The 26513-nt window shown below is 44.8% G+C and overlaps 1 protein-coding gene across 5 annotated transcripts; it reads left to right on the top strand.

The window, feature by feature from the left end:
* On the top strand, positions 1 to 22526 carry CNTROB (centrobin, centriole duplication and spindle assembly protein). Of its 5 annotated transcripts, none has more exons than XM_059907462.1 (20): positions 1 to 73; positions 735 to 1236; positions 2023 to 2107; positions 2358 to 2439; positions 2925 to 3081; positions 3974 to 4090; positions 4304 to 4420; positions 4756 to 4854; positions 5994 to 6230; positions 6574 to 6708; positions 17090 to 17223; positions 17748 to 17873; positions 18075 to 18237; positions 18861 to 19122; positions 20045 to 20199; positions 20462 to 20525; positions 20700 to 20870; positions 21021 to 21153; positions 21641 to 21713; positions 21965 to 22526. In XM_059907462.1, the coding sequence occupies exons 2-20, from the start codon at positions 964 to 966 to the stop codon at positions 22088 to 22090; spliced, it is 2709 nt and encodes a 902-aa protein (XP_059763445.1). In that variant the 5' UTR covers positions 1 to 73; positions 735 to 963; the 3' UTR covers positions 22091 to 22526. The 5 variants fall into 5 exon arrangements, with proteins under 5 accessions (XP_059763445.1, XP_059763446.1, XP_059763447.1 ...); XM_059907463.1 differs by having other exon boundaries at positions 4 to 73; positions 579 to 1236; XM_059907464.1 differs by lacking the exon at positions 1 to 73 and having other exon boundaries at positions 464 to 1236; positions 2958 to 3081.
* The last annotated feature ends 3987 nt before the right edge of the window (positions 22527 to 26513 follow it).

A 26513-nucleotide genomic window follows, 5' to 3' on the forward strand; every position in this document is an offset into this window, starting at 1 on the left:
GGCTCTCCGGCTCCAGAAGCTGTGAGAGCGGCTGAAAACAAGGTGTCCTGAGGTGGTGACGTCATCGAGACGAGTGAGGCGGGGCTGCGGGCGGTGGGCGGGAGGCTGCCAACGGTTTTGATTGTGGGGTAGGGTGCGGGAAGGGGGGTGTCTTGGTGTTGCCGAACTGGGGCTTAGGGGAGGGGGGCAGTCCCTTGTCCCCACCTTGGCCGACTGCGTGGCCGAGGACTGGAGGTGCGGAGAGTAGTTGGAACGGGGTGGTCGGGGTAGGGGATCTCAGGCTAGGCTTGAGCGCGGCGTACTTTTTACGGACGTCTGAGGGCGTGACTGAGTGTTCACCAAGTTTCTTTGGGGATAGTAGGGAGGGAGGGATTCTAGGGACCTTGCTATGGCTTTCTTGACAGGAGGGATGGGAGGGGATATACTAGAGAGTTGACCCTGGGTAGAACGGGTGCAGTGGGAGGAGAGGGGAGGTGGGGAGCATGAGGTTCCTGCCCCTCTGAGACCACAGCCAGTTGAGGGGCAAATAAGGCAGCTGGACGGAAATTAGGCCTCTATTGGATTTGGGTCCGTTTCAGTTTGCACGTTCTGGGTGTGAAAACTTAAGAGCTCAGTTGACCAGTGATAGCCTGTGCCAGAAGTTGATCTGCAGCTTTCAGCGCTCCAGAGGAACTGCAACAGGTCTTCTGTCCCCACTCTCTCCTTGCTGCACCCTCCTTTTCCACTGTTACCAGGAGCTGTGGAAAGAAATCCTTTTGCCCTCTCCCATGGCCTCTGGAACCGTTGGAAACCTCTCCTCTAACCAGAAAGGCTCCATACCCTCATTCAACAAGAATCCTTCACTTGGAGTCTTCCTCCTTTCTCCGAAATCTTCCTTCTCGGGGGACTTTCCCCCTGGGCTCTCCTAAAGCAGAACCAGGAGTTCCCAGCTCTGCTGTCTCCAGTTGTCTCTTCCCTGTACTCATGGCAACATCAGCTACCAGCCCCAGTTCGCCTCTCCGGGCCAAGGATCTCTTGAGTGATTCATCAGAAGCCCCTGGGCTGAACCAAGCATCCTCTGAGGTGACCTCCCAGCTGTATACTTCTTTGCACCTCAGTCGTCAGGCAGAGAGCACAGCCCGAGCCCAGCTGTTTTTGCCCACCACCTTCCCACCTCCTCATGAGGTGTTAGATGGCTTAGCCCAAGAGCTGAGTCACAGCTTGTCGGTTGGATTGGAGAACAACTTGAAGAAAAAGGTGAGGGAGGTGTGTCTTGGAAACCTCTAGGGTCTTGGGATTGGGGGTGGTAAAAAAAAAATAGCTTTACTGAGACTTGAACTCCTATTGTTGGATTCCAAATTCCTTTTAACTACACAGTCAGTCATGCTTGTTCCTGGGAACAAATGTTTATGAGAGAGAGAGTGGCCTGGGCCACCATAATTTGGAAAGTTGTGAAACTACTAGCTCTTTTTTTTTTTTTTCCTTCAGAGACACCTGTGGGATAGGTTGCTGTGCTTTAACTGGGATGTGGGTGCTGGGAGTGAGGATAAGGTTTCTTCATCCTAAGAGGGAACTAGGGACTTAAGGAAAATATGCTGAGATCCTTCCAGCTCAAAACTATTTTGATCATATGGTTCAAAATTTGGCATGTAAATCATTAAAACATAGTTTAATCAATTATACATGTTATAGATAGATAGGGTCAGATAGAGCAGGTATCATAACCAATCTGCAGACTGGTTAGGCCGCCTAGAGTTTGAAAAACTGATAGCCATGGACTACAGAGTCTTTAGACAGGATATTTGCTCTCTAGTTGGCAAGAATCCTCACCACTCTTGTCTTAAGGTGCCCAGTTAATTCATTTACATTACCTGTCTGGCTTCTGTAGACATTTGAGTTTCTTACTAGGTCAGTTCTATTTTTCTTGTTTTCCCAGGTGTGAGAGTAAAAATTCTTGGGCCTTAGGGGCTACTGGATGCCATCTACTCTGGCGGTAGGTAGATTATGGATTATTGCATCTGATTTCCATGTTGCTTTTTCTAGGATGGTTCCAAGCATATCTTTGAGATGGAAAATGTTCGGGGTCAACTCCAGAGCATGCTCCAAACCTCACGAGATTCGGCCTATCGTGAGTGAACCCCTTCCCTATAAAGGAGAACCTAGATTTAAGGGGTGGGAAAAAGTGGAGAAAGGAAGCAGGGTGTGTGGGGGGTGGCGACCTAGACCTCGGAGATAAGAGATTTCTGGAGGAAAGGTTCCCGTTCTTTGGGAGAGGGCAGGAGGAGTGGGTGAAGTCGAAAGGAAGGACCTCTTCTTCAAGTGGTCCCTGTTCCTCTCCTTACCTGACCCTGGCTGTGGGCCTCTCTGGCTGCCCACAGGGGATCCCGCTACTCCAGGTGCCGGCTCAGAGAGACGGGAAGAGGACTCCTTTGACAGTGACAGCACGGCCACCTTACTTAAGTGAGTTTTCCTTGGGGTTCTCCTAGCTGACTTCCTTTCTTTCTTGGCGAGCCAAATGTTCTAGTGCTTAGCTCTCCCTTTACTGCTTTTGTATCTCTTAAGGACCTAAGATGCTTGTCACTTAGCTTTCAGTTTTCATCCTTTCTCTCCTTTCTTCTATCCCCTTTCCTCCTTTGGGAACATGGGCATCTGCTGCTTAGTACCTGGCTCTCTCCCAACTTCTAGTCCTTCTTCCTCCAGAAGAGCTAGTTTGTTTCTGCTGAGACTTGTACTGCAGGGAGTGTGGAATAAAGGAAGGAGCACTATAGAGTGAATCACAGAACCTGCGTGCTATCTATGGCTCTATCACTTATCTACCTAGCTTTGTAACTTTGGGCAAGTCTCCTGCCCTGAGTTTCAGTTTCCTCTTTTGTAAAATGTCACAGTTGGGCTAGTGGATCTCAAAAGCTTTCCCAACCCTAATATTCTCTACCTGATTTGCTCAGCACCCGGCCCCTGCACGACTTATCTCCATCTAGCTCAGCCCAAGCCCTGGAAGAGTTGTTTCCCCGCTACACCAGCCTTCGGTCAGGGCCCCCACTCAATCCCCCGGATTTTCAGGGGCTGAGAGATGCACTGGATTCAGAGCATACCCGTCGCAAGGTGAGATATAAAGGCTTCCTTTTGACAGCAGCAAAGATTAGAAAAGGGGCTGAAGGTTAAGGGCCTGCAGGCTGGAACTTTGCTCAAATGGCTCTGCTGGAAGGCAGGCCTTCTTTGACCATCCTAGCTATAATGGCACACCTCCCCTCCAGGTATTATTCCCTCAGATCATTCTGTTATTTCCTTCATGTGGTTTATCAAAGTCTGATATATCTTGTTTGTTTTCCCCCTCTAAAACCTAAGCTCCATGCAGGTCACACCTTATCTTGTTCAGCACTTTCTGCCTAAAGTCTAGAATATACCGAACACATAGAAATACTCTGTGCATGTTTGGTGAATGAACAACAAACTTTGTTGGCTTGTGCAAAGCTACCAGTGATATAATGAGCTTTGTTTCTGTGAGCCTCAGCCTATCTGAAGGGGGCAGAGAGAGGGACAAGGCAGAGGAAGAGTCAGAATTATTGGTTGTGTTGTCATTTTTGGAACCTTCTCTTCCTCCATTTTAAACTGCCTGGCCATGAATGAAAGGCTTTCCCCTTTATCCTTGCCATGTTGAATCGTTGTGTCCAATATGCTTCTTAGGGCAGGAGTAACTTCTCACTCTTTGCAGCATGGGCTGCTGCACCCCTGCCAAAAGGTTCATGGAAATTTTTCCCAGGAGATCTGGAAAAGGGAAGAGGCTGGAAACTAAGCCCCTGCTTCCTGAGGTGGAGAGGAAGGTGTTGGAGGTCTTAGGCTCCAGAATTCCTGATTCTCCTTCCCCAAACCTGTTCTGTTCCTGGGACCCAGGCTCCCTGTCTCCAGCCCATTTCCCCTGTAGAGGAGCTGGAAAGTTTGGAGCTTTGGTCAAACTAAGGATGGCAACACCCAGACTCCTCATCCTTCTTCCCAGCATTGTGAGCGCCATATTCAGAGCCTGCAGACCCGCGTGCTAGAGCTTCAGCAACAGTTAGCTGTGGCCGTGACTGCCGACCGCAAGAAGGATATCATGATTGAACAACTGGACAAGGTGCCAGGGTAGCAGAATGCGGGTGGGTCTCTCCATGGGGGACACCAAGGAATAGTGAATAGGGGGAGGCCAACCAACATTTCTTTGTTCATGTTGGGAGCTGGGGTAAGTGGTGGGTTAACTGACCACTGGGAGAAAGTGGCTGTTGACCCTGCCCCTGTGGGCAGAAAGAGGGCAAAAAAATTATTTGAAATTCTATCTGACTTTCCTGAGACCCTGGCGCGCGTGGTGGAGGGCTGGAACCGGCATGAAGCTGAGCGGACAGAGGTGCTTCGGGGACTCCAGGAGGAGCGCCAGGCAGCTGAACTCACTAGAAGCAAGCAGCAGGAGGTGTGCAGCCTGGGTCACGGGGCTTTAGAACCTGGGTCACCGACGGCTGGATGGGAGAGGGTAGAAACAGCTCTGGAATCAGGGCTTCTGACACATTGACCTCAGTCTTGCCATAGCTGGCCTGACAGTTCTCCTCGCTTCCTCTCCCTTCAGTGTTTCTGCTGTCAGACTTGCATGGTTGATGCCTTCTCAGCTTTCCTCACGCCATGTGGTCTTCTCTCTGGCCCCCAAGTCATTTAGTTCACTCTTGCTTTTAGAGTTTACGTTGTTAATGATTTTCGAAGTGCCGGGATTCCCCTCAGTTCCTCTGTCCTGTGTTCCTCTCTCCTTGAAAGACAGTAACCCGCCTGGAACAAAGCCTTTCTGAGGCCATGGAGGCCCTGAATCGTGAGCAAGAAGGTGCCAGACTGCAGCAACGGGAAAGAGAGACACTGGTGAGAATGCTTCCTGGGTTAATTCCAGTAGAGGCTGTTAATTACTTCTAGAGGGATACGGGCTTTTGATGGATTGTGGGAGTTCATAATTTGGGTTGCACCAGGGCAAAGTGTGTTCTTTAAAACACAAGTTCTGGGGGCTTCCCTGGAGGTCTAATGGTTGAGACTCTGTGCTTCCACTGCAGGGGGCACGGGTTCAATCCCTCGTCAGGGAACTAAGATCCCGCATGCCTCGGTGGCATGGTCACATAAATAAATAAATAAATACATAAAAGAAGATTTAAAAGAAAAACAAAAACACTAGTTCTGCTAGATACTCTACAGAAAGTAAGCTCTGCCACCGAGTAAGTTTGAGACACTCAGCAGATTGTATCCTCATTAAAATCATTTGGATAATTATTTTTAAATACAGATTTCTGACCCTTTCCCAGAGTTTTTGATATATGGGGGGTTGGGGAGCCTAAATATTTTCAGAAATTTCCTAGGTGATTTCGTTCAGCCAGGTTTGAGAACCCTGGTCTATGGCAGACCAGAAAAGGTATGGGATGAGACTTAACTCAAGTTTCTAATTGCTGAAATGATAAGATGATTACCCATATGAATTAGTAGCCAGGTTTAGAATTTCTTGCATGCATGACACATGCTTGCTACATGCATGCTGGTACTTATATTCCTAACAGGCTACATCCAAGAGCGCTGATGGAGGCTGCTGGTTGGCTAGTACACGATTGCAGGCTGGATTTTCTAGTCTTTGTGGAATTTCTTTTGATGACGATGGTGATAGCTATTGTATATTGAGTACTTACTACGTGCCAGAGACACTGTGCTAAATTATTTACATACGCTTTTAACTTTAATCCTCACAAGGTAGACTGTAATATGCCCACTTTACAGATAAGGATGTGTGCCTCAGAACACAAAGTAAATGCAGAGCTGGGATTCAAACTGAGATTTGAACCCAAATCTACCTAACTCTGGAACAGAAGCTCTTATTTACCATATTATAATCTTGTGGGCTTGTTAACTATTGTATTTTAACGGATGTAATTCTCAGCGGGCACACTGTATGGGGGTAAGGGGGCAGATTGCTGGTCTCTTGAGGGCATGCTAGGGATCTTGGTTTTCTCCTGGGGCTATAGGAAGAGGAAAGGCAAGCTCTGACCCTGAGCTTGGAGCTGGAACAGCAGCGGTGCCGGGCCCTGCAGGAAGAACGGGATGAGGCTCGGGCTGGGCAACTCAGTGAGCATCAACAGTTGGAGGCACTTCAGGTGGCCCTAGAAGAAGAACGGCAGACCTGGGCCCAGCAGGAGCACCAGCTTAAGGAATGCTACCAGGCGCTGCAGGAGGAGAGCCAGGCTCAGCTGGAAAGGGAGAAGGTAAAAGCGGCACTTGGGGAATAGGGGAACAGATGAAGGACAAAATAATTGAATGAGACGGATGTCAGAAAACGCGATGTAGTGGACTGGGATGGAGAGTGAAGAACTATATGTGGGAGAGAAGACTGAGAGCGTAGGGCCTGCAGGAAGGGCTGGGGGCATCAAATACATGGAGGGCCGAAGAGTGAGATTCAACAGAGATGAGGAAATAGGTCACATGTGAGGAGAGAGGAAGCTTGGTTTTTAGGGTACGGGAGGATGAATCGGGGAATAGAGGTAACCGGGAGACAGGCAATGAGGTACAAACTTAAGTTTGATTTCTCTTTCTTACGGGAACACCCAGAGGGAGGCCCAGGCAGCCCGGGAGGCCCAGCAGCAGCTGGCATTGGTGCAGGCCGAGGTGCGGCGGCTGGAAGGAGAGCTGGACACAGCTCGGAGAGAGAGAGACGCCTTGCAGCTGGAGATGAGCCTGGTGCAGGTCAGGAGGCAGAGGTTCTTGAGGAGAGTTCCTGGTGAGAAGACGTAGGTCTGAGGCAGAGTGACTTTCAGGAGTCAGTGCAAACACTCCTATTTCTTTTTTTTTTTTTTTTTTTTAAATAAATTTATTTATTTATTTATTTATTTATGGCTGTGTTGGGTCTTCGTTTCTGTGCGAGGGCTTTCTCCAGTTGCGGCGAGCGGGGGCCACTCTTCATCGCAGTGCGTGGGCCTCTCATTATCGCGGCCTCTCTTGCTGCAGAGCACAGGCTCCAGACGCGCAGGCTCAGTAGTTGTGGCCCACGGGCCTAGTTGCTCCGCGGCATGTGGGATCTTCCCAGACCAGGGCTCGAACCCGTGTCCCCTGCATTGGCAGGCAGACTCTCAACCACTGCGCCACCAGGGAAGCCCAAACACTCCTATTTCTAACTAGAATTTTGACCTTTATGGGCCTCTGTTTTTATGCATAAAATGTGTGGTAAGGGCACATTAATGAGTTTCTGAGAGACTTTTCCTTATTATAATGGTTGACTTAAGGAGACACCCAGTTTCTGGGTTAGTGAGGCCAGTGTTTGAGAGAACACGCTTTTACTTTTCACCTGGCCCATTGAGTTGGAGGGCTGACCACATGGAAACTAATTTATCACGGAGGGCCAAGGGTGAAGACGTTAGTAAAAAATTCGGTAGCAATTTATACGCTGCTGTACCCCCTGAACTGATGCTAGCTGTGCGTGTCTCTGTGGGCATTCAGTAAACCTATCGAATGGTCCTTCTATGTAAGCTCTGTGCTGGGATAGTCCTAACACAATAGCCCCGGCCAACAAGGAGCTCACCAGATAGATGGGGAGTTTGTCTAGCACACACATTTTTGAAGGAGTATGATAAATAAGAATTTAGAGTAAGGAGAGCTACTCCTTACTCAGACGTCATCTTCCTAGTGAGTTCTTGCCCAACCACACTGAGTAAAATCTGCAACCTCTGACAATCCCTGTTCCCTTTCCTGTTTAATTTTTCTCCTACTATACTACATAATATACCTTTTTATTTATTTTACTTAGTATTTAATTTTTTAAAATTGAAATATAATTGACTTACAATATTATATTAGTTTCAGGTGTACAACACAGTGATTTGATATTTTTATATATGTTACAAAGTGATTGCCATGATAAGTCTAGTTACCATTTATCACCATTCAAAGTTATTACAGTATCATTGAATATTCCCTATGCTGTGCATTATATCCCTGTGACTTATTTATTTTATAGCTGGAGGTTTGTACCTCTCGATCCCCTTCACCTATTTCACCCATTTCCCCACTCCACCTCCCCCATAGTGTATCTTGTTTATTTTCTGTAAGTTGCATGAGGGCAATGATTTTTGTCTATTTACTGTTAAATCCCAGAGTAGCGCCTGGCTTTAGTGTTGTTCATGTCCTCCATTTCGTTATTGTTCCATCGATTATTGAAAGTGGGGTATTGAAGTCTCCAACTGTGGTTGTAGAACTGTCTGTTTTCTCCCTTCAATTCTGTCATTTTTTTTCTTCATAAATTTTGGGGCTCTATTAGGTACACATATATTTATAACTGCTGTATCTTCTTAATATAACCTTTTTGCTTAAAATCTATTTTGTCCGATATTAATATAGCCCCCACCCTGTCTTTTGTTTACTATTTGCATGGACTATCTTTTTTCATCCTTTTACTTTCAACCTTTTTGTGTCTTTGTAAAGTGAGTCTCTTGCGGACAATGTATAGGTGCATCATGTTTTTTTCTTTTAATCCATTATGTCAATTCCTGCCCATTAATTGGAACATTTAATCCGTTTACATTTAAAGTAATTACTGTTAAGGAAGGACTTCTGCCATTTAGCTGTTTGTATTTTGTATGTCTTGAATGTTTTTGTTCCTCAGTTCCTCCATTACTGCCTTTTTTTTTTTTTTGATAGTTTGTTGATATTTTTGTAGTATACTGTTATCTTTTCCTCTTTCCTTTTCTGTATATTTTTAAAGTTAGTTTCTGAATGGTTACCTTGGGATTACAATTAACATCTTAAAGTAATAATAACCTAGTTTGGATAATACCTACTTTAGTTTCAGTAGCGTATACTCTGTTCCTATATGTCTCTGTCCCTCCCCCTTCATATTGTTATTGTTACAGATTTGTAACTATTGTTTTATGCCTTTGCCTTTTAAATCATATTGGAAAAAAGGAGTTACAAACCAAAAGTACAGTAATATAGGTTTATATTTGCCTGTGTAGCAACCTTTATCAGTTGCTTCATATGGCTTCAAGTTACTGTCTTAATTTCATTTCATTTCAGCCTGAAGGACTCCCTTTAGAATTTCTTGTAGGGCAGGTCCACTAGTAATGGTCACCCTTAGCTTTATCCATCAGGGAATGTTTTAATTTCTTCTTCATTGTTGAAGAATTTTCCTCACATTCCCCCCGCCCTCCCCATATAGAATTCTTAGTTGACAGTCGTTTTTCTTTAAAACATGTTGGGACTTCCCTGGTGGCTCAGTGGTTAAGAATCCGCCCGCCGATGCAGAGGACACGGGTTTGAGCCCTGGTTCGGGAAGATCCCACATGCTGCAGAGCAACTAAGCCCGTGCACCACAACTACTGAGCCTGTGCTCTAGAGCCTGTGAGCCACAACTACTGAGCCCGCATGCCACAACTACTGAAGCCCATGCATCTAGAGCCCATGCTCCACAGCAAGAGAAGCCACTGCAATGAGAAGCCCGCGCACAGCAACGAAGAGTAACCCCCACTTGCCGCAACTAGAGAAAGCCCGTGCGCAGCAACGAAGACGCAACACAGCCAAAAATAAATAAAATAAATAAATTATAAAAAACAAAAAAACATGTCATTCCACTACTTTCTGGCCTCCATGATTTCTTAGGAGAAATCAGCTATTAATCTTATTGAGGCTCCCTGGTAAGTGACAAATTGCTTCTCTCTTGTTGCTTTCAAGATTCCCTCTTTGTGTTTGGCTTTTGATAGTGTGACAATAATGTGTCAGTGTGGATCTCTTTGAGTTTATCCTGCTTAGAGATTGTTGAGTTTCTGGGATGTGTAGATTTATGAATTTTATCAAATTTGGGAAGTTTTTGGCCATTATTTCTTCAGATATTTTTCTCTGTTTCTCTTGACTTCCCTAATGCATATGTTGGTATGTTTGATGATGTCCCAGAGGTCCCCCAGGTTTTATTCATTTTTTCTTCATTCTTTTTTCTTTCTGCTCATCTGATGGGATAATTTCAGTTGCTTATCTTCAAGTTCATTGATCCTTTCTTCTGCCTGCTCACATCTGCCACTGAGCCCCTGTAGTGATTTTTTTTTAAATAGATTTTATTTTTTAGAGCAGTTTCAGGTTCACAGCAAAATTGAGTGGAAGGTACAGAGATTTCCCATATGCTTCCTAACTGCAGCCCCCCACAGCTTCCCCTATTAGCAGCATCTCCCACCAGAGTAGTACGTTTGTTACAGCTGACACATCATTATCACCTAGAGTCCATAGTTAACATTAAGGTTCACTCTTGCTGTTGTACGTTATATGAGTTTGGACAAATTTATAATGACATGTATCCACCTTTATAGTGTCATACTTAGTTTCACTGTTCATCGCTTCCTCCCTTTAATCTCTGGCAACCACTGATCTTTTTACTTTCTCCATAGTTTTGCCTTTTCCAGAATGTCATATAGTTGGAATCATATAGTATGTAGCCTTTTCAGATTGGCTTCTTTCACTTAGTGATACGATTTTTTTCCATGTCTTTTCATGGCTTGATAGCTCACTTCTTTTTAGTGGTAAATAATATTCCATTGTCAGTTTATCTTTTCACCTACACATCTTTGTTGCTTGTAAGTGTTGGCAGTTTTGTTGGTTTTTAAAAAAATATTTATTTATTTATTTATTTATTTATTTATTTATTTGGCTGTGCCAGGTTTTAGTTGCGGCATGTGGGATCTTCATTGCCATCTGCGGGATCTTTAGTTGCAGCATGTGGGATCTTTTAGTTGCGGCATGCAAACTCTGAGTTGCAACACGTGGGATCTAGTTCCCTGCAGGGATCGAACCAGGGCCCCCTGCATTGGGAGTGCAGAGTCTTAGCCACTGGACCACCAGGGAAGTCCCAGTGTTGGCAGTTATGAGTAAAACTTCTGTAAACATTCATGTGCAGGTTTTTTGTGTGGACTCCTTTGGGTAAATACCAAGGAGTGTGGTTGCTGGGTCATACGGTAAGGGCGCGTTTAGTTTTGTAAGAAACCACTATAGTGTCTTCCAAAGTGAGTGTACCATTTTGCATTCCCATCAGCAATGAATGAGCGTTTCTGTTGTTCCACATCCTCACCAACGTTTGGCATGTCAGTGTTCTGGATTTTGGCCATTCTAGTAAGTGTATAGTGGTATCTAGTGAATTTTTCATATCATCAGTTGTACTTTTTCAGCTCCAGAATTTCTATTTGGTTCCTGTTTATAATTTCAATCTCTTTAAATCTCTTTATTGACACCCCCTATTTGTTCATACTTTGTTCTGATTTCCTTTAGTTTATTGTCTAAATAGCTCATTGAGCATATTTAAGACTGTTGATTTTATGTCTTTGACTAGTAATCCCAATGTCTGGGCTTCCACAGGAAGAGTTCCTGTTATATTCTCTTTTTCCTTTGAATGAGTCATATTTTCATGTTTTTTTTTTGGTATGTTTTGTAATTTTTTGTTGAGAGCTGTATATTTTGAGTATTATAATGTAGTAACTCTGGAAATAATATTTTCTCCCTCCTCAGGGATTTCTTTTGACAGCTGCAGCCGTCTGTTTGTATAGTGACTTTTCCAAATGGTTTTTGCAAATGGTATTTCTTGTGTGTGTTAATTGACATTTCTGTTCCATTATCTCTGTGATTAACCTGTGATCTAACAGATTTTCTTAAATGTCTGGACTCCCTCCTGCCAAAAAAAGTGTACATGTCTCTTTATTTATTTGTTTGTTTGTTTATTTATTTATTTTTAAGATTTCTTTTTTTTTTTAATCTACCGTGCTTGCTAGCCTGGCTAGGCTCCCATTTTTCCTTTACTTTGACCTAGTAATTCCGTACTGTTTCATTACCTCTTTGATACTTTTTAGGAAGAGATATACATGTATATACATATATTTAAAAAATATCTTATTCAACTTGTTTGTTTTTGTTCAGCACAACAGTTACTCTGAATAACAATCTGCCAGTACTAGAAACATGATCTACTCCTTCTCTTCTTATACTTTGAAATAGTTTGTAAGGTTGGATTTAATATGTATTTCTTGAATACTTGGTATTTGACTTGATTTTGCTTCTTGAATGTTTCTAGAAATATTTAGGGGGACTTCCCTGGCGGTCCAGTGGTTAAGACTTCGCCTTCCGATGCAGGGGGTGCGAGTTCAATCCCTGGTCAGGGAACTAAGATCCCACATGCCTCATGGCCCAAAACATAAAACAGAAGCAACATTGTAACAAATTCAATAAAGACTTTAAGAATGGTACACATTAAAAAAGAAAAGAAAAGCAATCCTTTAAAAAAAAAAAAGAAAGAAATATTTAGGCTTTATATTTCTTCTTGAATTATTTTTGGTGTTCTCTTATATATATCTATTCAGTCTAAATTTTCTAATCTATTGACTTAAAGTTGTTCATAATTTTATCTTAATGTCCCTGGCATCTTTTCTACTTTTTCATTCCAGATATTGTTCATTTGTGTCATTTCTCTCATCTCTTTTTTTTTTTTTTTTAAATTAATTAATTTATTTATTTTTGGCTGTGTTGGGTCTTCGTTTGTGTGCAAGGGCTTTCTCTATTTGCGGCAAGCGGGGGCCACTCTTCATCGTGGTGCGCAGGCCTCTCACTATCGCAGCCTCTCTTGTTGCGGAGCACAGGCTCCAGACGCGCAGGCTCAGTAGTTGTGGCTCACGGGCTTAGTTGCTCCACGGCATGTGGGATCTTCCCAGACCAGGGCTCGAACCCGTGTCACCTGCATTAGCAGGCAGATTCTCAACCACTGCGCCATCAGGGAAGCCCTCAGCATCTCTTTTTAAAACCATCTAACTCATGATTTAATTAAATATATTTTCAGAAAATTAACTTTTGGCTTTGTTGATCTTTTTTTTTCTGTTTTATTAATGTCTGTACTTTATTTCATTTCTTATATTTTCTTTGATTTTATTCTGTTGTTCTTTTTAAAATCTTCTTAAGATGAATGCTTGCTTCTTCTAAGTTCCTCCATAAGTACTAACTTAAGTGCATCCTACAACTTGTCTCATGTGATATTTGCCTTATTGTTTGGTTCTGAATAATATTCATTTAAAAAAAATATTTATTTATTTGGTTGTGCCAGGTCTTAGTTGTGGCAGGCGGACTCCTTAGTTGTGGCGTGCATGTGGAATCTAGTTCCCTGAGCAGGGATCCAACCCAGGCCCCCTGCACTGGGAGCGAGGAGTCTTAACCACTGCACCACCAGGGAAGTCCCCTGAATAATATTATTTTTTTATATGATTACTTTTTGATCTCCTGGGTTATTTCCAAACGTATAGGGTTTTCTAATTATATATTTATTATTGATTTATAGCTTAAATATTTGTGATTAGAGAGCATGGTCTTTTAAAAAATTACTTATTTATGTACGTTCCACCCAACTTTTTGTGTTGAAATATTTCTATCTTAAATGTTGCTTGAATAGTAAGTATAATGAGTACACTTAGATTCATCAATTGACATTTTGCTACATTTGTCTGTTGTGTGTCTGCACCTCTTTCTCTCTCTGCCCCTTCCCACCCCCCTTCCTCTCTTTTCTTGTCCCCACCCCCATCATTGGAGAGTTTCTTGTGGATATCATGAGAGAATATACTATTTTTATTATTTAAATTCTTTGAAACTTGTTGAGACTTATCCCTTAATATATGGTCAAGTTTTCTAAATATTTCATGTGTGCTTAAAAACATGTATTTCATAGTTGTTTGGTGAAGTTTTATATGTCTATTTGTATATTTGTCTAGTTTGTTAACTATGCTGTTTAAGTCATTATATCCTTTTTTATTTTTTTTCTATTAAAAATCTCACTGAGTGTGGATTTGTCTATTTCTCCTGTAGTCTGTCAATTTTTGCTTTATACATTTTGAGGCTCTCTTATGATTAGATACATATAATTTTTTAAATTGCTATATCTTTCCTGGTAAATTGAGTGTTTTATCCTTATGAGATGACTCTATCTCTTACAAGGCTTTTTGCCTTAGAGTCTAATCTTGCCTAATATTAATAGATCTATATTGATCTTTAAAAAAAATAAATAAAAGTTTCCCTGAGAAATATTTTTCTAACCTTTTTACTTTCAACCTTTATATATTTGCCTTTTGGCTGGAGCATTAAATTCATTTAATTTAATTAGCTTATTCATAGCTGAATCCATGTCTTAACTTTATATCTTATTTTGTCTTGCTTATTCAATGTTTATTTTCCTCTCCTTTCTTGTCATCTTTTAGATTCATTATTTTTTCCGCATTTCATGTTTGTTTGTTTTTTTGTCAGCTAGTTTTAAAGTCAAACTCAGTTTCTGTTTAAATTCTCAAAGTTAACTTATCAGAGGTAAATATCAAAGACAGAGAAAGGAGCCGTCAATTCTACACGGATGGGTCAAGGTAGTCTCCCCAGAGAACTCTAAAAAATATTTTTAAGATGTAAAAGTTATCTGTAATACAAGTTCAAATATTACAGAAGGAAACGGTTGCCTTCCCTTCCCACATCACTTTGTGTCCTTTTAGAACCTTTTCATATGGGTTTCTGGGCTGGTGCTTTAAAAAAATGTATATGCATTCGCTGCAGCTTGTTATTTTTACCTCATAATATATCTTAGACATCTTTCCATGTCAATACATATAGATGTATGTTATTTTTAAGAATTAAGATGTATAGATGTTATTTTTAAGAATTATATAATATTGCTGTAAATGGATGAATCATAGTTTATTTAAGCATTTTCCTTTTGATGAGAAATTTACACTGATGTCAGTTTTTTCCACTATTAAAAATAGTGCTACAGGGAATTCCCTGGTGGTCCAGTGGTTAGGACTCCGTGTTTCCACTGCATGGGACATGGGTTCGATCCCTGGTTGGGTAACTAAGATCCCGCAAGCCACACGTTGTGGCCAAAAAAAAAAAAGAAAAGAAAATAGTGCTGCAGTGAACATCATTGTACATAAATTTTTGGCACCGCTTCTGTAGGATAGATTCTTTAAAGTGGAATTGCTGGCTCAGATGGAGTATATATTAAGTTTTTTCATTAAAAAAATTTAGGGTAGTGATTATTTTATAATGTATAAAAATATTCAATCACTATGTTGTATACATGAAACTAAAAAAAAGAGAATTTAGGTAACAAGGCATCTAGAGTAGTCAAAATCATGGAAACAGAAACAGTGGTGATGTTAGGGGCTGGGGAAGGAGAAATGGGGAGTTGTTGTTCAGTGAGTATAGAGTTTCAGGTTGTTTTTTTTTTTGTTTTTGTTTATTTTTTGGCTGTGTTAGGTCTTCACTGCTACACGCAGGCTTTCTCTAGCAGGTCCTACTCTTTGTTGCAGTGCGCGGGCTTCTCATTGCGGTAGCTTCTCTTGTTGCGGAGCATGGACTCTAGGCGTGTGGGCTTCAGTAGTTGTGTCTCGCAGGCTCTAGAGCACAGGCTCAGTAGTTGCGGTGCACAGGCTTAGTTGCTCCGCGGCATGTGGGATCTTCCCAGACCAGGGCTCAAACTCATGTCCCCTGCATTGGCAGGTGGATTCTTAACCACTGCGCCACCAGGGAAGCCCTAGAGTTTCAGTTTTACAAGATGAAAAATTTCTACAGGTCTGTACAACAACATGAATATAGTTAATACTACCTAACTGTACACTTAAAAATGGTTAAGCAGGTAAGTTTGTATTATGAGTTTCTTACCACAATTTTTTAAAATTAAAAAAAAGAATTTAGGTAACTGTAAGGAGTTTGGTTTGATTGGAACCTATTTGGGAGAGATGAGATAGATGAGTGGGAGATCATAAAGGGCCTTATAAGCCAGTTTAAGCAGCCAGAACTTTATTCCTTAGACAGTAGGGACATTTGAAGGATTTCAAACAAGGAAATAAATTGAGCATCTTTGTGCTTTAGAATATTCACTCAGGCACAAAGTAGAGCATCCACTAGGGCCGGAATGAGAGAGGGTGGAGGGTAGAATAGAGTCAGGGAGATCAGTTAGACTTGAAGTAATATTGAATTAATGTAGTAGTGAGCAGAAGGGTAAATTAGAGAGCTGTTAGTATTGAATAGAATGAAATGACCAGTGGGAGGGGCAAAGATGTGGGAGGAGTCAAGAATAACTCCGGGTTTCAAATAGGTTGGGTGTTTCAGTGGAGAGTGGTGCCATTAACTAAGGCAAGAAATATAATAGGAAAAGGTTTGAGGGTAGAAAAACAAATGAGCTCAATTTTGGATGTGTTCTATTTGAGGCATATACAGTAGGTTTCTGGGTATATGGGCTTAAAGCTTAGAAGAAAGGTCCAGGCTAAAGAGAGAGATATAGAAAGTGTTTTAAGGTATAAACGGTAGCAAAAAACATGGCCTAAATGCTAGACATTTGCTCTACACAGGTAAAAGCATCAGTGACCCAGAATGGTAGCATGTGGTCAAAAAGAAAACTGAAGACAGAACTCAAGGAAGCATTCTGCCTTGATGGGCAGTTGGAGGAGGAGCAGTCAGCTGAGACTGAAGAACAATCGGATAGAATGAGATTGTGTGGCTGGTGGTATCACAGGAGTGAAGGGGAAAATGGTTTTAGAAGGAAAAGCTGATGTAGGTGGCAGGTGTTGCAGTGAGATCACATAAGATAAAGACTGAGAAATAACCACTGCGGGATTCAGAAATTAAGTTCTTTGCCATGCAGGACTCTGAGTGGAAGTCAGATTTCAGTGAGTTGACAAGGATTATGAGGTGAGAAAATAGACAATGATTCTGCTTTAGGAGGAGGGAACACGGACATTTTTTGAATGCTCCCCGGGTTTCAGGTGGTACCCCAGGAATATTGCATGTGTTACCTCAGACACGTGTAACACATGATTGTTCTACCTAACTTTTCTTTTGTCTAAAAAAAAGATATTTCTATTGTCCAAAGTCATTTTTACTTTTGTGTACACGTAAGGTGTGCGCACCTCATGGTTTAATAAGGAAAGGAAACCTCTTTCACTCCTTGTGGCAAAATTCTTGTTTCTTTATCTCTTAGGCATACGAGGTAGCGTTGGTACGTGGATTTTTTTGTCTTCCTTATATCCTCCATCCTCTTCTAAGCCCAGACAGAACCGAGCTGACAATGACCCTGCCTTCCCAGGCCCGGTGTGAAAGCCAGCGGATCCAGATGGAGTCGGAGCTGGCCGTGCAGCTGGAGCAACGGGTGACAGAGCGGCTGGCGCAGGCTCAGGAGAGCAGCCTGCGTCAAGCAGCCTGCCTGAGGGAGCATCACAGGTACGTGGGGCTCACTAGCTGCTGTCTTCCAACGCACTGGCTGCTGTCAGTCTCTCGGTGGGAGAGCTGCCTTCAGGTTCACAGGGAGAACCAGATGTGCTTGGGGGTTTTCCATTTTCACCCCATAGGAAGCAGCACTTAACCAATGAGTGATGGCCACAGGAATATACATTTCCAGCTCCCTTGCCCCCGGTGGGTACAGTGGTGAGCTTCGACCTGCAGCGTTTCCGGAGCCGCCCTGGGGGGTTGAGCCTCCTCCCCCCTTCACCCCTAGTCCCCTGCCAGTTCTTTTCTAGAAATGCTTCTTAAATGAACCACTTTCCCATAAATCCTCATCTCCGTCTCTGCTTCTGGGGAACCCACCCTAAGATACCAGCTGTCCTCTTTGCTGAACGCCCCTGTGCCGCGGCTGGGCTGGCTGGCTGGCTGGCTCACTCTCACGTGCACGCGTTCTGGCTGTTTCTTACTTGATTAGTTCTTCTGTCTCAAGATTCGGTCCTCTTTTCTCGCCTGTGTCCTCTCAGGAAGCAGCTGCAGGAGCTACACGGACAGCACCAGCAGGAGCTGTCCGCTCAGTTGGCTCAGTTCAAGGTGGAGATGGCAGAACGGGAGGAGAGGCAGCAGCAGGTGGCTCAGGACCATGAGCTCAGGTGCCGCCCCGGGTCTCCCCGTGAGGCCGCAGTCCCGAGGGAGTGGCCAAGGGCCCCTTCCTCCGTAGCCCTGGCCCCTCCCGCCCTGGCCCCAGCGCCTTCCACAGTTTCACGTGTTCCGTATTCCCCTCTGGTTCTTCCTCTTCTCCGAGTCCCTGCTTTTTTAAAAGCCCGACATCGCCTCTCGCGTCTTGCCCTCAGGCTGGCCCGGGAGCAGGCGCGAGTGCGGGAGCTGCAGGCTGGGAGCCAGCGGCTGGAGGAGCAGCGGGGGGAGCTGGTGGGGCGGCTGCAGGCCCTGCTGCAGGCGCACTGGGAGGAGGCCAGCCGCCTGCTCAGCACCGCCGCCCTGCCGCCCAGCCCCCCGGTACGCTGCTCAGGATTGCGTTTAGACCCCTTCTCTGGAAATCTAGCTCCCCCTCAAGGGCGGTCCATAGTTCACCCCTATGTTGGCATCTCCTGCTTCCTTCTTTTAATTATTAAATGTTTGTTATTAGCTAAAATCTTTTTTGGAATAGATGATGACATGCACATGGTAAAAAAGAAAAAAAATCCAAACTGTTCAAAAAGGTATACGGTGAAAAGTAATCTCCATCCCATCCCTGCACCTCGGTCTCCCGGTTCCTCCCCCCAGAAGCAGCGGCTGTTACTGGTGTCTCGAGTGCCGCCCCCGAACAGTAGCCTTCTGTACACAGTTTTGTGACTTTCTACTTAACCAAGTGCTTATTGGTGGACATTAATGTTGTTTCCTGTATTTTGCTTCTACAAACAGTACTGCAAAAAATATCATTAATATATGTCTTTGTGCAAGTATATCTATAAAATTTCTAGAAATGGAATTGTAAGTTCAAAAATAAGCATTTTAAAATTTGATAGAAGTTTGATAAATGTTCCCAAACCTCCTTTTAAGGACGTTCTACTAATTTGTAATCTTATTGAAGTGTCTGTGCCATGTCTCGTCTCTTCAAGTGCACCCTCTCTTGTGCCCAGGTTCCTCCTGCCGGCCCCTCCAGCCCTGGGCCCCAGGAGCCGGAGAAGGGGGAGAGGAGCATCTGGACTGTGCCCCCCGTGGCCGTGGCCCTGAAGCCCGTCTTGCAGCAGAGCCGGGAAGCGCAGGAAGAGCCGCCCAGGGTGCTGCCACCTGTTCTCCGCAGCCCCTCCCCAGATCTTAGCCTCCTGCTGGGCCCCACTTTCCAGAGCCAGCACTCCTTCCAGCCCCTGGAGCCAAAGCCGGATCTCACCTCATCCTCAGGTGACTGGGGACAGAAGTCACTGGGGTTCTCCTTACCCACGCGGATTCGCTCCCTCTTAACCTAGCTTCCTTTCTGTCCGGGACTTGAGCATTTCGTTTCCCACATCACTTAGTGACCATAAATTGCAAGGAGCAGGAATCCACTCGTTTGTTCAAATAAAGGGAGTGATGCTTATGGAAATGTGATGTATCTGTGCTTAATGAGAACTGGGGTTGGTTCAGGGGCGCTGCCAGGAACTGGGCAGCTGTTCCTCGTCTACTGGGGCCTGCGTGGGCTCCGGACTCTGCCTCCCCGGCATCTGCTCCTTCCTCTTGGTCGACCAGCCCTCTCTCTCCCTCAGGTTCTTGCTCTCACAAGTTTGGTTTGCACGTGAGTTTGAGCAGCCATGACACTGACTCCAGAAAGACTCTAGACAACCTTACAGAGACATTGGTGCCTCTGTTTCTTAGGTCCAGTTTAAAGAGAGGCGATCTGTTGGGTTGGTAACCATCCCTTGGATCGGCTGACCTTGAGTGGTGGCCACGCGTGGTTTAGTCAGCTGTGAGTTGTGGGGAAGACGGTGCTCTGTGTGGTGTAAACATGACAACCCAGGTAGCATTAAGAAAGAGGGCACGTTCTGGTGAAGGAGCCGGAACGTGTCTATCGATCTTAAACCATTCTGTGCTGCGGTGGTATTTATTTATTCAGCAGCCAAGTACCATAGCCTTCCCCTTCTGTCTACACTTCTGTCGTAGAACTCAGCTGTGCCAGCTCTCAGTTGCCTTCAGTTCATCCCTCTCCAGCTGTTTTCCACTGTGACCAGCTTCTCCTGGCTGTGCTGCCCCTGTTATATTTAATAGGCCCCTTCCTTCCAGGCCTTTGGTGAGCTGATTTGCGGAGAACCCCCTCCCCTACAGCACACGCCCCTGTTTCACTTTACAGCTGAGGCCTTCTCTGCAGCTGGGAGCTTCCATCCCGATCACAGGGCAGAGCGGCCATTCCCTGAGGAAGATCCTGGGTCTGACGGGGATGGCTTCCTGAAGCAAGGGCTGCCGCCCCCTTCCCAGCTGCAGGGCCTCAAGCATTTTTTGCACCAGGTAAGAGGGCCCACCCGTCCCACCTTGTTTTCTCCTCTCCTTCCTCAGTTTCTCTTTCTACTCTGGGAGACTAGGATTCTGACTTCATCCGCCTTTTAGGACTAAGACTTCGTCCCAGCTTCTGTCTCTTCCAGTTGGAGTAGTTCCTTCTGGAACTTAGGTGACCAGCCCCAGCTCTTACTTCCCCAGTTGCCGCTTCCCTCAGACACTGAGGTCTCTTTCTTCAGCGGTGTCAGGGAACCTTACTGTCTTGTCCCCCCAGCTGCTGGAGACAGCGCCCCAGAGCAACGAGAACCCCTCCAACGACCTGCTGCCCCCTAAGTCTGGTGAGCACCACCTCTGGAGAAGATTGGGGCCAGGCCTGGAAGGGGTGGGAGATCCGGTTACCAGGGACGGGTCTTTAGGAGCTGGCAAAAGTGACGAAGCCCCACGAAGGCTAAGGTGGCAGGATTCCTTGGATTTTGCCCCATTTCCTGATTTGAATCTCTTTCCTTTGCTAGGTCCTCTGACTGCCCCATCTTGGGAGGAAGCCCCTCAGGCGCCACGCCTCCCACCCCCGGTCCATAAAACTAAAGTGCCCTTAGCCATGGCGTCCAGCCTTTTCCGGGTCCATGAGCTTCCCTCAGCCCATTCGCAGAGCAGCGGTCCCAGCGTTGGCTCCCCAGAGAGAGGTAAGCAGGTCATGGTTTACCGGCAGATAAAAAGGGTAGGTCTCGGGTGTGGAGCTGGTACCTGGAACTGAAGGCCCGTCTGGACTCCGAGAGCTGGGATAGGGTTGGGGGAGGGCCTAGGATGACGACCATTACTGATGTGTCTCTCAGGTGGAGATGGGCTCGCACCCTCGAGGCAGCTGATGGAGGTGTCTCAGCTGTTACGACTGTACCAAGCTCGGGGCTGGGGGGCACTGCCTGCTGAGGATCTGCTGCTTTACCTGAAGAGGCTGGAACACAGCGGGTACCAGCCTGGGAGGGAGGGGAGGAGGGCCTAGGTGGATGGGACCTGGATTGTGGGCAGGAGGAGTGGAGGGCGCGCGTTGTCCTGTGAGTAGCAGCTTCCGTCCTTCTCTGGGGAAGAAGTGAGGGTGGGATGTAGATCGGAGTCTCCTCCAGCTCTCACTCCTCCCCACCCGTCTTTTGTCTCTACTTTTCTGTTTGTCTGGTTGTTTTTTTTTCACTTCTTAAAAAAAAAAATCTCTTCTCCATGTTTTTCTACCTTAGTTTTTTCCTCTTTACCCTGCAGCTCAGAACTGAGAGTCCTAGGATTGTGACAATCTAGTATAACTCAGTATTTGATTCCACTAATGTTTCCTCCTGTTTGATCCCCGGGTCTGTCTTGTTTGTTCTTATTCTTAAGAGACAGAACTGGGGAGTAGTTCGTGCACCCCGTGTGGGGAGAGTGCGGGGAACAGCTGCCCATCCTCATCCCTTGATTTGTGTGGCAGGACTGACAGCCGAGGGGATAATGCCCCCAGAAGGAACACAGACTCCCGCTTGGGTGACATGCCCCGGAAAGAGGTGAGGGAAAGTAGGGCGGGGACGAGGGGCTGCGGGCTCTCACATGCCTCACCCTCTGCACACCCGCCAGCTGGCTCTGTCCTCTGTCGCCCGACCCCTCCGATCCCGGGTCCCATTTTCTGTAGCATGGCCCTTCCCCTTTGCTGACTGACTCTGGCCCTCCCCACGCACGATGCCTTTCCTCAGTGGCAGGGGGGCGGTTGAGAGGACGCGACACTGACTTTTTTTTCCTCTTTTCCCTCAACTCTCAGATTCCCTCCCAGGCTCTCCCTCGCCGCCTCGCTACAGCCCCTAAGACTGAAAGACCTCCAGCTCGGAAGAAGAGTGGGCACCCTGCCCCTGGTAGCGTGAGGAGCCGGGGGGGGATCTGGAGATAAGCCCCTGGCCTTTCTCTTCTTTGGTCTCTTATTTTTATTATTATTATTTTAATAAATCTCAGTAGTCTGTATTAGAGTCTCTGACTCATAGAAATTTGGAAATGGAGGATTTACAGGAAACCACTTTGTGAAGAAACCTCATTGTTCTATTTGAGTATGTTTTTTATATGTTTCTATTTTATATTCTGTGGAAAAAGACACGAGTGCTTTGAAAGAAAACAGTCTGTGGCTAGGTTTCAGAAGCATTAGAGAGCTAAAGCTCGGTGTTTCAAGAGTAAAACCCACAGAGTGATTAGTTCTGGTCGGTAGTGGAATTATGGATGATTCTTATTTTCTTCTTTATACATTTCTGTATTTTCCAGCTGTTCTAAAACAAGTATGTATTACTTAATAATCAGAAAAACACTTTCAATAAAAGAGTAAGTTATTGTATAAAGAGTTTCAGTAAAAATTTGATTGTTGGGGAGACAGTTTTGTGTTTAAGGAGCAGATAATTCTTTCAGATGGCGCTAGTAGGATTCTGATGGACAGATTCTGCTCCAGTCAGGCCACATGTTATGGCTGTAATCGTCACTCTTATGGCTTTGAAACGTGCATAAAAGACTAGAGGGCTGGCAAGGAAAAAAAGCCATGATTGTGAAAACTTTCATCCTAATACTCACCAAAATGAACAAAGAGAAACAATATTAGAGAAGAAAATGACATTAGTGTGAAAGTGTGAAAGACCCCAACTTCGTAGGACAAACGCTGAAAAACCCGTAGTACAGTTTAGATTTTTTTTTTTTTAACATCTTTATTGAAGTATAATTGCTTTACAATGGTGTGTTAGTTTCTGCTTTATAACAAAGTGAATCAGTTATACATATACATATGTTCCCATATCTCTTCCCTCTTGCATCTCCCTCCCTCCCACCCTCCCTATCCCACCCCTCTAGGTGGTCACAAAGCACCAAGCTGATCTCCGTGCTATGCGGCTGCTTCCCACTAGCTATCTATTTTACATTTGGTAGTGTATATATGTCCATGACACTCTCTCACCCTGTCACATCTCACTCCTCCCCCTCCCCATATCCTCAAGTCCATTCTTTAGTAGGTCTGTGTCTTTATTCCCATCTTGCCACTAGGTTCTTCATGACCTTTTTTTTTTTTTTTTTTTTTCCTTAGATTCCATATATATGTGTTAGCATACTGTATTTGTTTAGATTAAACTGAAGGATGGTACCTTGGGACCCACACACAGCTTTCCAGCTCTGGAGCCCAGTGTGGGGCGGGGCTGATGGTAGATACGATTCTTAGGGCCTGGTCCTAGGTGGGTGTTTGAAGGACAGTTTACTAGATTCTGTGAGGAGGGTGGGGTCCTTCTATGTGCCCCTGAATTATTTGGTTAGCTCGAGAACAGACTTGACAGGATATGGATTCACACGGTATTTCATATTAAGAAATGTTTCGATCTTATAGTCAGCCCCCATACCCACGGGTTCTGCATCTGTGGACTCAATCACCTGTGGATCAAAAATATTCGAGAAAAAAAAATTCCAGACAGTTTCAAAAAGCAAAACTTGAATTTACTGCACACCAGCAACTAATATTTACATAGCATTTACATTGTTTTTATTACTAAATACATAGTATTTACATTGTATGAGGTATTATAAGTAATCTAGAGATGATTTAAAGTGTACGGGAGGATGAGGACTTCCCTTGGTGGTCCAGTGGCTAAAACTCCGCGCTCCAATGCAGGGGGCCCGGGTTTGATCCCTGGTCGGGGAACTAGACCCCACATGCCGCAAGAGTTCACAAGCTGCAACTAAAGATCCTGCATGCCGCAACTAAGACCCAGCACAGCCAAGTAAATAAATAAATAATAAATATTTTAAAAATAAAGTGTACGGAAGGATATGCATAGATTATATGCAAACACTTAGTTGTTTTTTATATAGGACTTGAGCATCGGTGGATGTTGATATCTGCAGGGGTCCTGGAACCAACCTCCTACCCCGGATATCAAGGGAGCACTGTATTTCCTTCCACCTAAAAGTCACTTTCCAGCTCCTGTGGGAGGGAAAAGGAGGAGAAGATTAAAAACAAACCATGAGCAGCAGGTGTGCAGGCTCTCCTGTCTGGCTCTGGGGACAGCTTGTCATCAGTCCTGCACAGGACTCCTGGCAAAGAAACAGGAGTTGCACCAGCTCAGGGGACGTTTCAAGGCCAATCTCTTTACCCACCTATGGAAATGTTTGCTTTTCTATTTTTCATCTCAAGTGCCTAGAATTATTTGACCAAACTCTGTGATTGATGGCATACTACCGTCTTTGGGAGGAAACGGTTTTATACAATTTTTAAAAACTGGTAAAATGAACACCCAGTCTTACCTCATTATCTTTTGGATTCCAACCTGCCACCCTCAGTCAATATGCCCTACGTTTTTCTTGACATGAAGGACGGTGTGGAGAATATTTCCCAGCTCTCCAGAACAAAATCAGAAAAGGGCACAGTTGCTGACTTTTAACTATTTCGTGAGCTAGTTACAGTAAGACAACTTTGATTTTTTAAAAAAGGTACCCACATTAAAGTCTGTTTCTTCACCGAAAATCAGCAAGGAGGCTGGGGAGCAGGAGAAAACCCAGTCAAGCAGCCCCCACTTTCTTCCTCCATAATCATCTTGGGAATGTTCTGAGAGGGGAAGAAACAAAAGTGAGAGATTTGGGGAGCTCCATAAAAGCCCACATGCAGAGAAGGTGGGTACAGCCTTAAGCCCCGGCCTCACTTGGTGCAGACAGGGTGTGCTGTGGAATTTTGTCTCCTGAGAACTCCTGCAGCTGCTGCGGGTGGGGCTGGGGGTGGTTCTAGTGGTGGAATATGTGAGGGTGAAGGCTAAGCTGCTGTAACAAAGAAACCCAGTGGCTTCTGTACAAGATTTACTTCCCTGGTAGTGGTCCGGAGCCATGGGCTGGTCCTGCTCCACATGGCCACCTAGGTCTCAGGTGCCTTCCATCTTGCTCTGCTGTCCCTACCTAGATCACTGTCGTTATGCGTGCAGTTGAAGCAAGATCATTGCCATGTAGGACCCTCAGCTGACAAGAAGGGGAAAGAAAGAGCCAAGTGCAATGTCTTAAGACCCATGCTTGGAAATGCCACACATCATTTTTGCTCATATATCGTTGGTAAGACCTTGGTCACATGGCCACATCTGACTGCAAGAAAGACTTGGAAAGGTAGCCTAGCTGGCTGCCATGTATATATGGATTACTCCGTTACTGCGTAAGGACTAAGGAAGAAGGAGAGAATGGGTTTTGGTGGACAACTTGCAGTCTGCTCTACAGAGACTGGGACCTCATTTAGAGAAACTGAAAAGTAATTGCTGGGACAACCCAGGGTCATCAGTATTGACTGTGCAGATAATGAAAAAAACACACTGGACATATGTAAAGTAGTTCAAGCTGCACAACTGGTCTAAATAGCCCCTACAAAACAGAATCAATGAAGGAAAAAGGAGAGAACTTAAATTCTAACCATTATTCTTTTTGAGAAAAAAAATATACTATGGAAAAAAAGTCAGAGAACAAGAGATTTGGGTTAAGAAAAAAAAACACGAATAAGCAGAAGAGAATCTACTGGGATTCTGTGGTGCAGGATTAGAGTTGAATGCATCAGTGTAGATTTGTAGCCTTCAATATATATAGATAGAGAAATACATACATTTGTACATTGGTGTGTGTATGTACATTCACATAATCCCCCAAAACACCCATACATTAGAGTCCTAGAACTGCTCTAACAAATTACCACAAGCTGGGTGGCTTAAAATGACAGAAATTTATTCTCTCACGTTCTGGAGGCTAATCAGCAGGGCCATGCCTGCCGAAGGCTCTAGGGAGGATCCTTCCTTGCCTCTTCCTAGATTCCACCTGTGGTCGGCAGCCATCCTTGACATTCCTTGGCTGTAGAGTTATCACTCCAATCTCTGCTTCCGTTGTCACATGGTGTTCTCTTTGTGTGTCTGTCCCCCTGTGTCTTCGCATGGCCTCCTTATAAGGGTGCCAATCGTTAGATTTACCATACCTTAATCCAGCATGATTCACTTTGACTTGATTACATCTGCAAAGACTCTATTTCCCAATAAGGTGACATTCAGAGGTAACCAGGGGTTAGGACTTTAACACATCTTTTGTTGGGGGAGACACAGTTCAACCCATAACAACCTCATTAACCACGACCACACCTGGCATCCGGCTCTTGCCTTCTAAATACCATTTTCTACTAAAAAGGAACCAGGGCTCCTTGGAGAAATGGCTGATTCCAGGTCTTGATCAGGGAAAGTGCAAGGTAAGCCTGGAAAATCTTGTGAGAAAAAGTAAGTCTGTGCCCTAAGAATTATGGGGACATGGCAACAGAACACAGAAGCTGGCCTGAGGGTCTCACC

The sequence above is a fragment of the Balaenoptera ricei genome, chromosome 20, assembly GCF_028023285.1.
Source record: "Balaenoptera ricei isolate mBalRic1 chromosome 20, mBalRic1.hap2, whole genome shotgun sequence".
Lineage (NCBI taxonomy): Eukaryota > Metazoa > Chordata > Mammalia > Artiodactyla > Balaenopteridae > Balaenoptera > Balaenoptera ricei.